Source organism: Schistocerca nitens, chromosome 1, assembly GCF_023898315.1.
Source record: "Schistocerca nitens isolate TAMUIC-IGC-003100 chromosome 1, iqSchNite1.1, whole genome shotgun sequence".
NCBI lineage: Eukaryota > Metazoa > Arthropoda > Insecta > Orthoptera > Acrididae > Schistocerca > Schistocerca nitens.
In genome coordinates, this window is record NC_064614.1 from 512,141,184 (window position 1) to 512,156,873 (window position 15,690).

General features: G+C 37.7%; 1 protein-coding gene across 3 annotated transcripts in view; it reads right to left on the reverse strand.

The window, feature by feature from the left end:
• Positions 1-15,690, reverse strand: part of LOC126253192 (valine--tRNA ligase-like) — a 118,378-nt gene that overhangs the window by 11,500 nt on the left and 91,188 nt on the right. The window contains exons 15-18 of one of the 3 annotated variants that reach the window (XR_007545918.1): positions 11,859-11,973; positions 4,732-4,910; positions 2,707-3,266; positions 1,425-1,560 (exon numbers count right to left, since the gene is read on the reverse strand). Coding sequence is in view for 2 of the 3 variants with exons in the window: in XM_049954362.1 (XP_049810319.1) it covers positions 1,411-1,560; positions 4,732-4,910; positions 11,859-11,973 (444 nt within the window). In the remaining variant the exon portion in view is untranslated. Of the gene's footprint in view, positions 1-1,410; positions 1,561-2,706; positions 3,267-4,731; positions 4,911-11,858; positions 11,974-15,690 lie in introns of those variants that run through there. The other 2 variants (XM_049954362.1, XM_049954373.1) reach the window with 2 other exon arrangements.

The following is a 15,690-nucleotide window of genomic DNA, read 5'->3' on the forward strand; positions in this document are numbered from 1 at the left end:
ATAATTCCCACTTTGTTTTATGTGATATCCGTAACCCATTAGTCAGCCACCCATACTGCCTTTTACTGCTAGTACTCTGTTTAGAATGTTCTAATGGAAAGCAACTTTCAAAGAGAAATGTGTGAATGAAAGCATTATATTTGTCATCTGTATTATCAGCACTATAAACATCCTACTACTCTTGCTCCTTAACGAGGTTTAAAAAAACTCTATTGCCATTGGATTAGCTTTTCTACAGAGTTTGCAATTATACATAACATTTGTTTGAGTACAAAAACCTTTTCGTGTTACAATTTGTGCATCATGGTCTGAAAGGCCATTCACCCTTTTAGTAACAGAATGCCCATCTATTATTTAAGAACAGCTGTGCTATTATTCCCCTGCATCTTGGTTGTAAACAACACAATCTGCATCAGACAGTATGAATTTAGGAGATCTTCCAACATCTATTTTCTTGCACAACCACATACAAAATTAATACTGAAGTCACCTCATATAACTAATTTTTGGTACTTCCTATAAAGTGAACCATGAACCTTCTCTAGCTTGAACAGAAATGCTCTGAAGTCATAAAAAACAATAATTAGAAGTTGAGTTTCACTAAATTCAACTGCCTCTGCACAACATTCAAATACCTATTCAGTGCAGTGCTGTGATACATCTACAGAATCAAATGGAATACTGTTTTTGGCGTACATGGCCACTCCCCCACTCCGCAAAGAAGTCCTTGAAAAACAGATCAGCTTCTTTTTATGAATCATAAAGTAAAAGTGTTACAACAAGGAACTCTGATTATTTTCTTTGTTTCACATTATATGACGTTACTCAGCAGAAGAAAACTTTTATACACAATGAACTACACAGTCCAAGGAAGAAACAAAATAGTAATGTAGAACTGAACACTGCTCGCAAAGTAAATACATAAGATATCATTCGCATCCTGTAATAAAAGGTTTAGGATAGCTAATGTTTGATATAATAATTTAGCTTCTCGGAAAGATGGTGAACAGAAAGAAGTATATTTTAACTGCCAAAAAGTAAACCTCTCTTGTACTACAAACAGATTTATTATGAATTCTAAAAAACACTTAACATGCAGGAAAGATGAAGTTCGGCTTTTACAGGAGTGTGATGGAAACCTAGTTCCTTTCTTTCAGTGATAATAGAAATAACACACCCACCAAATGCTAATTTTCTACATACCTCATGTTTCCCCACCCAACTCCGTTTTTGTACATACAACAATCTTTTTCTTCCTTTTTCTGTTTTTTTGACACACTAAGATTCTTGTTTCCACAAATGTGAAATTACAAATTATTAACAATGGCATTAAATTACATGGAAACTAATGTTACCTATATAGCTGAAATTACATTGGCAGACTCATGCACAAAAATGAAAATGAATTACCTTTTCAGCATGTTGTTCCTGCACTACAAGTGCTGCTTTGCTTTTATAACCATCTGCTGAAACAACTGCCTGCATTTTCTGTAATTCTGATGCAAGTTTCTTTTGCTTTTTGTTTATATGAAGCCACATTTTTTCAGTTATTTGGGTTTTCTGCAACAAAGTGGTTGAAGTCATAAACAAACAGAATAAACATACACTTAGAAAAATATCAACTAGGATGGTTAATAACTTCAAGTACAGATGTTAAAAGATTTTTAGATGTAGCCATCAAAATACTCCAATTGTCTGAGCTTCTCCACTGAAAACGTCACCATATCCCTGAAGCAATCTCTTGTTTGATATATACTCCTCCATGCAAGAACTCACTGTGTGTGTGGGGGGGGGGGGGGGGGGGGTGGAGGGGGGGGGGGAATTATACAGCATTAGCGATGTACAGAAATGGGACTGCAAGTAAATATATTTGGGCAACATTACATGTGGCTGCGTGTCACAGACATTCCTCGTCACACAAGTGCAATGCATGTATTGGCAGATTTGGTGTCTTGCCCAGGAGCACAGTGTCCTGTACATGGATGCATACTAATTTAGAGTAGAGTGTGATTCTCATTGTACATTCATCTGGTGCACACCAGAGACAATATTGTAATTTAATGAATGAACTGTGATGTTGTTGACAAGCTGCCTGGATGTTGCTAGTGTGAAAAAGAAGCAGTATGGCAATACCTGTGTTTTCATCTGAAGTGGAAGGCTAGGAGGAATTAAACCAATATTTCCTAAACATAGTGTGAAGAATATCATCCTTAGGATTACCATTCTGTAACAACACATGGGTATATGGTGTATACTGACCTGGATTCTTACACACTGATGATATTAAAAAATATACATTCTTTCATCCAGTCTACCTTGCATTGAAGATAATTTCACACAACTTATTTCTGTTAATTTTGGCCATCAATTAGTATATTATAATCACAATGTAATTTGTACAAACCCAAGCAACAATTATGAAATACGTATCCTAAAATAAAGAAGTACTACAGCAGAAAACACTGCAATATTACATTTATACAGGTGATGCAAAGCAACTGCACGTCACACAACAAGCAGCTCGGTAGATATGAAGTAGGGATCACAGGTAAGTCTGTGTACTGTATCATTACAGTGCACTCTGTTGTAAAAACATAGACATTAAGCAATTAGCAAATATTCAAGAAATAAATATTTGGCTTGTTATAAAAAAGCTAGATAAATGTTTATGTAATCGAACCATAAAACTTGAAATTTGTGACTCACTCAGCTGAGTTTTGTATGTGATGTGAGCACTTGTTGATGTGAGCACTCAGCTGATTTTATCAACAGACTGGGGGCTCTTCGTCTTAGCAGTGTAGACCTTCTAGTAAGTTTTGATGTGGTCTCACTTTTTACAAAAGTTCCTCTTGCAGGTTCCTTGACACTGATTGGTAACATGTTTCCTGTTGATATCACTGCTTTGTTTAAGCACGCTCTTTCCTCAACTTATTTTATGTTTAATCAAGAAGATTTTGAACAGACTGTCTCCCTTGGTCGCCAACCTTTTTATGGAGGATTTTGAGGAGAGAGCGCTTGAATCAGCTGCCCTGAAACCAACAGTTTTTTGGAGGTATGTGGATGATACCTTCATTGTGTGGCCTCATGGAGAAGGCAAATTAATGGAGTTTCTACATCACCTCATCTCCATTCATAGCAACATCTGGTTCACCATGGAAATAGAGAAAGATGGTTGTTTGCCTTTCTTGGATGTCCTGGTTCGAAGGAAGAATGATGGTTCCCTAGGGCATTCAGTATATTGTAAGCCCACTCACACTGATTTGTACCTGCAAGCATTGAGTTACCATCACCCATCACAAACCATGAGTGTGCTTAAAACACTTATTTATAGAGCTCATACTGTTTCAGATCTAGAAAGATTACCTCAAGAACTCGCCCATCTAAAGACAGTATTCAACGAAAATGGGTATTCTATCTGGCAGATTAACAGGGCACTAACAGTTAAAACTAAGAAGCAGGAAGTGGATACAGAGGAGAACATGCCGGAACAACCTTTAGCTTTCCTTCCTTTCGTGGCAACACTTTGTTTAAAATAGCAAGAATCCTCTGAAAACCCACCATCGAAGATTCCGGGCCTTGTGGGATCAGTAAAGGACAATCTGTTATTATCAAAGGCCAGAATTTACAAGATACCGTGCCAGTGTGGTATGGCTTATATCCAAGGAAAGAACGCTGCACTGAACATCAATGTTACACCCGCCTTTTGCAGCCAAGCAAGTTCGCTATTGCTGAACATTGTATTTCCACTGGACATTCAATGGAATATGAGAAAAGAATGATTTTGTCCACAGCAACATCTTTCTGGGACTCCATTATGAAAGAATCCGTAGAAATATGCCTGGTGGAAAATCTGTTGAACCGTGACAGCGGCTACAAACTGGACAGTGCACGGAATGCCATCATCTCCACGATTTGCTCAAATTGAAGACGACAGAGTGCGCCAACGGCCGCGGCAAACAGCAATGCAGAGGGCGACTGAGTTCCGCTATTCCACCAGGGATGGCGCTGCCGGCAGGCAGTGTTGTCCATCTATCAAGTTTTCGACACATGCGCAGAATAGTTACAGTGCACTATATACTGCAGAATGGAAGTCATTTTCACCAGTCTGCGATCGCTCACCTGAAGATGACTGGCAGGTGCCCAGTTGAAATATCGTGCTAGGTACTGAGGGACGACCGGCTGCAAACCCGAAATTTGTTTGAACAGTCAATTCGCCGGGAAAATTTTAAAATTCACATCAATACTAGAACCTTCTGGGAGTTGAACTGTAGCCTTTCTTTTACTCGTTTAACAGAGGCATCTAACATATCAGTAACATCAAGAAATTTCAATTTCTGCATTTTGTAATTAAAATTTCGGTCTTACATTTCCACAATAATGGCAAACTCTAAATGTGTAATTCAATGACTCAATGTAAAGTAAGTATAAAGTATACTCTTCTCAATAAGACAAAACAAGTAATGTTAATGTAACAAACACTAAACAAAAATAAGTTTTTTATTTAAATTTTATAGCATAGTTAAAGTTCTAAATTTTCACTTTAATTGCACTGTTTCAGTAGAAGGAAAGAAATGATATTTATATGTTACTGATGCCACAGAGCAAACTGAGCGGGAAACTTGAACTTTAACGAACACATGGTTACAGTAATTGAACTTATGCAAAACTGTCATACATATAAGAAACAGGACTGAGAAGTACAAGATACAGATGTAACTGTCAGTGAAGTACCTCTAAAATTACAAAAATGGAGGACTCTGGACTCAGACTTTCCTTGAGATAGGTCTCATGAAGTTTTAATGGGACAGCAATCCCTACTGTGACACTTGCACAGTCTCCCAGTGTAGCCACAACATCCTTTAACTTTTCATAAGTTACTTGCTCCTTATTGGACGAAGTCTCAATGTATACTGAAAAAAAATAAGTAATCAAATTGTTACAATTAGCCACAAGTAACAGCCACTGAAAAAATAATGTGCCAAATGGAAAACAGAAACAAATATCATATTATGGCAGAGGGATGGGTGTGTGTGTGAGCGCATATGAAAGCGTGTTGGGAGATACCCCCCTCTAGCATTACCTTTCCTCAACAGAAGTAATCGATACCAAAAATATTTTTCCGAATTTTGAATAGGTTAATATTATCTCAGCTGTTTTTCTAAAAGAACTTCATATGATTTTTTACATGACGTATTATATTTCAGGCTAAAATCCATAAAAAGAAATTACTTTGTTTTCTTTGTCACAATCGATACATATGAGCTCTAAATGTACAGTTAGAATTACTTTTCTTTTAGAAACATTAGACATTACAAAATATTTGGCACACTTAAAATTTATATTATTAATTACACAACCTGACACTAATTGTTACGTTTATTTCTGGATTTATTTATAAAATAATGATATAAATTGGTGGAAATTAATTTGTCAAGAGAATTTGTAAACCCTTTGGAATATTGTTGTTACCACAGAATGAAGTAGTAGTGGGTATGCCTCTGATGTGATTGGACATGTTTTTATTTTTTGGAAGGCCAATGTAATTTTCGGCTTTGTTGAAATGGAAATTGTAAAGACAGTGAGACATAGAAAAATGTGAGAGAATAAAATTTTGAGTTAAAAAAAAATTACAGTGCAGGATCACTTCAGAATTATTACGTCAACTGGAACCACAAAAACCTATAATGTCAAAAATTTCAGCTTCAAGAATTAGCTACTAGACGTGAAGAACTGGAGCCAACCACAAGAAAAAAAGATAAGTAAAAAGTTTGTCATAAATCTTACTCCTCTCAAAGCTTATTAAGAGTTAACCATAAAGACAGTGATAATCAACAAATTATGTGGGAGAGAGGTAGTTTACTGTGTGTAGGAAGGGAGGAATTTATCAGTGGCCAAATGTGGAGTATGTAGCTTCAATGATACAGACATTCGGGAAACTAAGAAATAAGCTTTGATTCATGGCATGAAAATACAGACAAGGAGCGATGGCATGTGGCAAAATTTCTTTCAGGCAGCTTTTCAGCAAACTGGAAAACTTTGAATTGAGTTGCAGACTATCTAGTTTAACACTCATGTGGGAGAACAGAAAGCATTAACTCACATCAGTAATGGCCCCCTTCCCCACCCTACCATCCCAGGCCCCTGGTGGTGGTGGTGGTGGTGGTGGTGGTGGTGGTGCTGGTGCCAGCAGCGGCGGGGGGAGTTGTACACACAGGATTAATTTACAAGTAAACAGAATTTCACAAAAAAGCTCATTTCTTCAAAACCAAAATAATAAAGAACACAGTTTCTTTGCAAGATGCAACATAAGCTGAACTAGTAGGTAATAAGACAGAAGCGCATAGTGAAAGTAAATCAGGAGGAATTAGAGAGTAAGAACTGAAGGATTACAAGGAAATGAACAAGTATGATAACTGAATGTGAATTAGATGTCTCAAAAATAACATCTTTCCATCTCTCCAGAAACTACCACATCTTCACCATATACAACAGCCTACCTAATTTTCAATTTCGAGCCACTGACCTGACCTTAAAGCCCTAAATCTATACCACTGAACATCATCATAAACAGATTGTGAGAAAATGCAAACAGTAATACCATAAATACCCTTTCATATTGACGAATAGTGATGAATGAGTGGAAAATATTTGTAATAGGGATACAGAAGAATGTACACAAGAAACAGTGCACACATGCTAAGCTGTGTACCTCACACTACTCAGCACTATCCCAGTCTAGAATTCATTAACCTATTCCTTCCACAGGACTATGCTCTGAAATGAGATCCATCCTAACTAATATTCTTCCACACTACCTAGAAAAATTTTTTGTTGCCCTCACAATCTCTGCAATATCCTGGTGACATCCTACACTCGTTCTGAAACTATTTCCTTGCCTTTTTGTTTTTATTCCTTGCCCTTGTAACCATGCCCAATGTAAAATTTATGTTACGCATCTTCCTATCAGTTTCTACACCAGCCTAGTTATTGGCAAGATATGTTCCACCAAAGAGAGAAACAAGTCATGTCATAGCATCAAATAATTTGTAAAAACTATCGAGCCTTGTACACTGGACGTTTCCAATACACGTGGAGAGTACAGGTTGATCAAAAAGTCAGTGTAAATTTGAAAACTGAATAAATCACGGAATAATGTAGATAGAGAGGTACAAATTGACACACATGCTTTGAATGACATGGGGTTTTATTGGAACCAAAAAAATACAAAAGTTAAAAAAATGTCTGGCAGATGGCACTTCATCTGATCAGAATAGCAATAATTAGCATAACAAAGTAAGACAAAGCAAAGATGATGTTCTTTACAGGAAATGCTCAATATGTCCACCATCATTCCTCAACAATAGCTGTAGTCGAGGAATAATGTTGTGAACAGCACTGTAAAGCATGTCCGGAGTTATGGTGAGGCATTGGCGTCGGATGTTGTCTTTCAGCAGCCCTAGAGATGTCAGTCAATCACGATACACTTGCGACTTCAAGTAACCCCAAAGCCAATAATCGCATGGACTGATGTCTGGGGACCTGGGAGGCCAAGCATGACGAAAGTGGTGGCTGAGCACACGATCATCACCAAACAACGCGCGCAAGAGAGCTTTCACGCATCTAGCAATACGGGGTGGAGCACCATCCTGCATAAACACTGTATGTTCCAGCAGGTGTTTATCAGCCAGGCTGGGGATGATGGGATTCTGTAACATATCGTCATATCTCTCACCCGTCACGGTAGCAGTTACAAAACCAGAATCACGCATTTCCTCGAAGACAAAAGGCCCGATAACGGTAGATGTGGTAAATCCAACCCATACTGTGACTTTCTCGTTGTGCAATGGAGTTTCCACGACAGTTCTAGGATTTTCGGTAGCCCAAATTCTGCAGTTGTGGGCGTTGACAGACCCTCGGAGCATGAAATGAGCTTTGTCAGTCCACAACACGTTACTCAACCAATCGTCATCTTCCGCCATCTTTTGAAATGCCCACACTGCAAATGCCCTCCGCTTCATTAAATTGCCAGGTAACAGTTCATGATGCCGATGGATTTTGTACGGATAGCATCGGAGGGTACGCCTAAGTTCCAACCAAACAGTAGTGTATGGAATGCTGGTGCGACGTGAGACTGCACGAGTGCTGACTTCCCTGTGCATAGATGAACCCGTTAAAATCTCCATTTCTTCCTGAACTGTCTCAGCAGCATTACGCCTTGTGCTCGGTTGGCCACTACGGGGTCTATCGTCTAAACAACCCGTGGGCTTGAACTTAGAAATCATTCTCGCCACAGCTGCATTTGTCAATGGACCTTTACCTGTTCGAATCCCCTTCCTATGGCGATAGAATCGTAACACTGAACTAGCACATTCCCCATTCTGATAATACAGTTTCACTAAAAGCGCCTTTTCAGGTAACGTCAACATGCTGCGACTTCTGGCGCATCTGATTCTCTCTCTCATTACTGCTCCTTTTATACACAATTGTCATGCGCAGTCACTGACGTTTTGCTGTCCAGCGCCATCTGTCTGACTTTTGTTTTTGTTCCAATAAACCCCGTGTCATTCCAAGCATGTGTGTCAATTTTTACCTCTCTATCTACATCATTCCGTGGTTTATTAAGTTTTCAAATTTATACTGACTTTTTGATCACCCGGTATATTCTGGTAACACACACTGCCCATTTACAGAGCATGATCTGCAACACGATAATTGTGAGCTTGCCTTTGTTTTACCATATGTGCCATTTGAATTCTCCTGGTCAGTACCAGTTTTTCCCTGCACTCCGTTTCCTTCCCTTTTTGGCTTGTTTATTATATTCTTCCACTCATCTCTGATATGCCAATTACTCTCTCAGCCACTTCTATGTTCTCAGGTTTTCATGTATTATCTGTTACTGATTATTCATCCTCTCTTGTGTGCTGTCTAGAAGCTTTTCACTGAACTGCAATCCTGGCTGACCTTTCCTGAACAATTAAACTACTTTTCCTCCCATCCTTTACTTTGCTGTTAGAAAAAGGAGCACCGGGTTCCAGGCACTAGTAATTTTATGCTTGTTTAAATGTTTACATCAACTGGTGCTTGGTGGATAGTTTTTTCTCAACTCATAAGTAATTTAATCATATACAGATTAAAAGACAAGTGGGTCCTTATCAATTTCAGACAGAAAAAAATAAAAAAGAAGCAGGGCTACAGACAGAAAAGGTGGAGGGGTGGAGTAAAATACTTAACTTTTTAAGCTTCTTATTCATCCCAAAAAGACTGTAAAAGCCAGGTGAAAGTTTTCTATTCAGATACAATGTGACCGTCCAATCACTGTTCATATAATTAAGGGTTTACAAACAAAACTGAGTTTTTAAACAATATTTTCTTGACTTTTAAATGATTTTAGTTTTAAAATTCTAAGCTCACATAAAGAAACAAATGTTATATGCTGTACAACTGAAAAACTTAAGAGCCAACATGCAAGAATCTTACTCAAAAACTTAAATTCTCTAACGAAACTACGCACAGTATTATTAAAAAAAATGATGTATAACAATTTTGTTATACTGTCTGCATCTTACCTCACAATTAAAGTAAGTTGGGCAAGCAAAGAATTATTTGATTTGTTTGTGGTGTAAACTGTCTATACTGCTCTAAAGTTGAAGTACTTTAGAGCATAACAATTCAAGGACATATCTAAAGTAGGTGCTGTCTAGATACAGAGAGACACATTGCCTGAATATTCTATACGAGGAGAGATAACACTGTAACCAGTAACCATTAAAAACTGCAGTGAACAGATAAAATGTGTAAAAAAATGGGTAACTTATTAGAAATATCTTGACCCTGATAAATCTTGGCTTATATGCAGTAGATTATACATTTATTTAATTGTATTACATTGTAATAACACAAGATGGGCAAAATAAAACTACCTGACAAAAATAGTGAAGCACCCAGGAGTGGAGGAGGTAGCGAAATGAATCGTCGTAGGATCAGATTAAATGCGACTTTATTTCAGCGATTACACAATCAAATCAAATTGACAAAGAATTTCGCATGTGAGCTCACTTAGCAATATTACGTTGCACTCCTTGAGGCCCAGATACATGCACCGATTCAGTCAGGAAGGGTAAAAGCTGTTGTATTCACTTCTGTGGCAATCTGGCCCACAACTGTTTTAACTTGGGTACTGGCAATGGGACAGAACTGACATCTGAGTTGGTCTCAAACATGTTCTATAGAAGACAGAACTGGAGATATTCTTGGTCATGGGAGTATCTCAACATCATGCAGAAATTTCACAGAATGTGTGTGATGTGTGGGTGAATACTGTCCTGTTGAAAAATGGCACCATGGTACTGTCACACAAGAGATAACACATGACAACAGAGGATGTCCATGACGTACTGTTGTGTTTTCAGTTCCCTCAATCACAACTAGCTGCGACCTCGTCATATGCGATGGCTCTCCAAACCAAGATACCTGGAGCAACACTGCTGTGCCTCAACATAGTTTATAGCACAGAAGTTCAATGACATCCTCAACACTGAAATAACTTTACATCTATGACACTAACTACTACTACTACTACTACTACTACTACTACCTTTAGCAAAATATTAAACCACCATGATCAGGTTTAATCTCCCTACTGAAAATTGAGCAGAGACTCATTGTTATTGGGTGAGAAGTGAACTTTTTTTCATAATATCATTGCTGAGTAATAACTAACATATTTTGTTTATTAATACATGCTATGGAGTCCAGACCATTCTGCTTATTTCCTAGGCTTCGAAAGTTTTGGTGGATAATTTTAAACTGTGTTGTGATTGCTGGATCATATCTGTAGATCAACTGATCAGATTGTCCAGCAGGCTCTACAAGTTTTCCTACTCCACACTGTTATGTTCACTGTAGATGAAGCTTGTTGTTGGAGCACAGTCTCAGAGAGATGTTCTTCTGATGTTGCTCAGATGAAATCCTTGACACATGTACCACTCCCTACAAAACTTGCTTTCTTTTACAACTGTGATGTTTTTGAATTTTGAGCACAAGTTGTGCAATCATTTGTTTATCTTCATTACTTTTGGATCTACACACAACCAACTGGAATGCTATAAGCAATTTCTCTGGGTATGTGTTTATTAAACCATGTATTATGTCCAGACTGTTGTTCTCATGATTTTCATTTGTTCCTCCGATTATAGTGGCAACATCAGAATCAGATACTGTATAAGACAGCTCTCCTGTTTCAGACAGAACCTTGGCAACTAAATGAGCAATATGATGCACATTATCTTAATTAACAATTCTACTGTTTCTTACTTACAGTTTTAATTTTCTTTGTGATTCTCCTAAGGCCATCTGAATATCACTTATCTAAATGAACTATTCTTACAGCCTATTTTAGCATTTTCTACTTGAAGACTAAATATGCACACCATTTTACATACTTTTCTCAGTATATAGTCTCAAAACTGTTAGTTATGAATACAATCTTGGTTCAACAGACAATTTCCACAGATTATGAAATTAAGAGATTTTATTTCATAATATTAAAGCACAAATTATTATTTTGTCATTCTTTCCACTATTTTACAGCTGAAAAACAAAGCTCTCAATTCCAGTGACTACATGATTTCTGCAAACAGGGCACACAAAATCCAAAAAATTTACTGCCAAATTAATATTTTTAATTTCTAGCTAAATATTGATGTAGAAGTTAAATAGTGTGGCAAAAGTTAGTACCAAAAACTATATCTAATCTAAAATTCCATTCTAAAAAGCAGATAAAATGTTAGAGGTGTTTGTGGGTAACTTCATTTATTTTTAGTTAGTTACTTTTTTACACTGTATTATAATGAACTTACATTTTGGTCTTTGACCTCTGATATCACAAAGCGACACTATTCGACGAACAGCAGAAACACAAGAAATGGCCTTGTTGAATTCTCTTTCTATATTCTCATTGTACCACTGCATCCACTGAAAATAAAAATAACATTTTTGAAAAACAAGTTTTTCCCTTGTAGTACATTTGTCAAATGTAATAAAAAGGGTAAAAGATGATGAGCTCATGCTAAGAACCTGTACACTTTTCTCTTTCTATTTTAATTTCACCAGGTATGTCTATATCTAGCATTCAGTTGATTCACTGGACTGCACCTCTGCTGCTCTACAGGCAACCTGTTACTCTCCCTGTCAAAGCTGTCATTACATATGTATTTCCCCTTGTCTGTTGCTATCTTTCTACATCTCACTTCACCTTACTCCTCATATTTTCCACTTTCATTCAACCCATCCCATATGATACAACTACTTCTCTCACTTGTGGTAAAATCCTGGAAGTGTATGCTATGAAAGACAAAGCACTTTCAAAAGCTAAGCCACAGCCTCCAATAAGATGATTAGTTTATATGAAATAGTACACCACTCTAATCAAAGTGTGATATCTTCCTTCGTACCTCTGAGGATGTTACTCCCAGCACTTTTCAGAATCTTAAAAACAATGTATAACAACCATTTGTATTGTTCCCCCACCACCAAGAGTATTCTTGTAGTAACTGTACATGTTTTTGGCTCAATTTTGTCATGATTATTCTTACTTCTTGGGCTCAATTTTGTCATGATTATTCTTACTTCTTGTCACTTTGTCCTAATTTTCTTTGTGTATTGATTAATTCCACAATTGATTAATTCCACATTCCTTAAGACATGATTAATTTTGTTAATGTCTTGGAAATGTATTTTTAATTTCTGTAAATAGGCCATCCGCCATATTGTAGATTGCAGATTACCTGTGTAGATATGAATAAGTTTCCACAACTTAGTCTTTCACCAGCGACATGAATCATCCCACGTTCCTATAATACATTTATATCCTAATCATTCTTCTGTTACTTCAGTGCAATTCGTAACACCATTACCTTTTAGTAGCACTTATTAGGCAACCAAGAACAGAAACAGATGTGAACTTAAATGACAAGTTTTACTGTTTTCAGCATAGCTTTTCAATGTACTGTCATAGACATGTTGATACAACAAAGATACACATTTGACACTATACAGCAAGTCAGAGAAAGGCAATGGCAAACCGCCTCCACTTGGACCTCGCTTAGAACAGTGATGCAGCATTCTTGTGTCTGCTCTCCAATACTCATTCCCTGAGTCTACTTTGACTTCTGACATTTTCAAGTAGAACTACAACACAAGGACTTCAGCTCCCTATTGCATCTGCTGTTAAGTTAGAAATTAGTGCAAGAGAAATGCAGAATGTGATGCCCATATAAAAAAAAAGGATTCATTGACCATACACTATAAAATATGTAACTAATCTCCTCCACAGAAATCCAGCAAATATATTTATCATTAAGCAAAATTTTAGAGCTTTTACTATATGTGCCATACCATAAATTAAAATTCATACCCGACCAGCACGTAGTAAGACTAATGTACTAAAACTTATTGGTATATGTACAATAAATTTATAGGCTGCTCTCACCCATGTATGCAAATGATGCTCTACATGAAGGCTGTCAGCATTTCCTCATCCCATATTATGAACAATAAAGTAATATGTTGCTATCATATGATGGACTTCACCAAGTATATCATCTTGTCTTTGTTGTTAAGCCATTCCTTCTTCCAGTGGCACATTACACTGGACTGATACTATGATGACAGTTGAGAGGAATAGCACATTGTACCACTGGTGTCCTATACAATCTTTCTTGGTTGTCACATTCACCATTCAGTTGAAATGACATAATTTCAGAGACGTTACTGGTCTCATACACATATGATTTTTACGTATATAGGCTGAAGTGGCAAGTGAAGATTTATACCAAGGTCTGGGATCGAACTTGAGTCTCCTGCTTACTAGGCAATTCTGTTCATGTGTAAGGGGGAATTTAAAGTAAACAGAGGTGGCGGTGAGAATTTGGCTTGAGGAGGGTGGCGTGACAGGGTAATCCATGCAGTTGTGTGAACTGCTGTGTGAAGGTGGTTTAATGGCTATTCAGTTTGTTTAATTACACAATTAGATACCTAACATAATGACTCCTCGTTTCACTGTCTCTTTAGTAAGGGAAAGATATTACTGGTATTGATTCTCCACAAGAGATGTGATATGAATAGCTGCGCACACACAAAGCTGATGCACATAAGGAATGTTTGCATATGATAATGGTCAATTTTTCCAGTGCCCTTCATATGACATCCTGACATTTGCATGGAACTATTTAGGGTAATCATGGAAACCCTAAATCTGGATGGCTGGATGCAGGTTTGAACCATAGTCATATTGAGTGCGAGTCCAGTATGCTAACCACTGCATCATGTTGTTCAGTGAATGGCAGGAAAGTCGTCAATAACAAGCACAATACATGCCACAAGGTAGGCAAGTTCCATTGATCCAGCAATGCATGGTAAACTGACGCTAAAGTTCCTTCTTATATTCCAGTAGAATCTAATGGGCACCCTATCATCATGTCCTGTGCCCTTTCCTTTATTGAGTGCTTAGAGCTGTCTCTAAATTCTGCACTCATTTATTTATATGTCTATCATTTTTGCACCTATATACCACTGACCTACTATTGATATAAACCATCCAGGCGATGGCATCACCACCTGGCGAGGAATTACTGCTAGTCAGACACAAGTGCGGTGCATGTAGTACCACTGATTGCACTGTCTGTGTGTACAATGGGGAAAGCATATGACCTATCTGAGCTAGACTGAGGACAGATTGTGATGGCCTGGAGGCTCAGCATGAGCATTTTGGAAACTGCACAACTTATCGGGTGTTCGAGCAGTGTTGTGGCGAGCATTTTCAACACGTGGAGAAACCAAGGTGAAACCATGTCCAGATGTCGTTGGGTGGGACGGCCACCCCTCATTACAGATGTCTGATGATGTAGGCTGAGCAGATTGGTAAAACAGGACAGGCAGCAAGCTGTAACGGAACTAACATTAGATTTTAATGCTGGGCATTATTCACAAAAGTTGAGAATGGCTGTGATTTGGGGTATGAGAGGGGTACAGTCAAGTGGGGGCGTGCTCCAGGGATCAGTGTTGGGGCCACTCCGCTTCCTTATTTATGTAAATGCTACGCCCTCTAGTATTACAGGTAACTGTAAAATATTTGTTTGCTGATGACGCTAGCTTGGTAGTGCAGGATGTTGTGTGCAACATTGGGTCAGTTTCAAATAGTGCAGTTCATGACCTAAGTTCATGGCTTGTAGAAAATAAAATAATGCTAAATCACAGTAAGAATCAGTTTTTCCAGTTTCTAACACACAATTCAACAAAACTCCACATTTTAATTTCACAGAATTGGTATATAATTAGTGAAACTGAATAGTTCATATTTCTAGGTGTTCAGATAGATAGTAAGCTGCCGTGGAATGCCCCAATTCAGGATCTTTTTCAAAGAGTTAATGCTGCCATTTTTACTATTCAAACAGTGTCTGAAGTGATTGATTGTTCGACATGAAAATTAGTGCTTATTTTCATTCGCTTCTGTTGTATGGTATTATATTTTGGGGTAACTCTTCCCACTCTAAAAGAATATTTTTCCTCAGAAGTGGGCGGTTTGGGCCATAAGTGGTGTAAGTTCATGAACCTCTTGTCAACCCCTGTTCACGAGTCTGGGTATTTTGACATTGGTCTATATATATACAAATGTCTGCTTGTGTGTGTGTG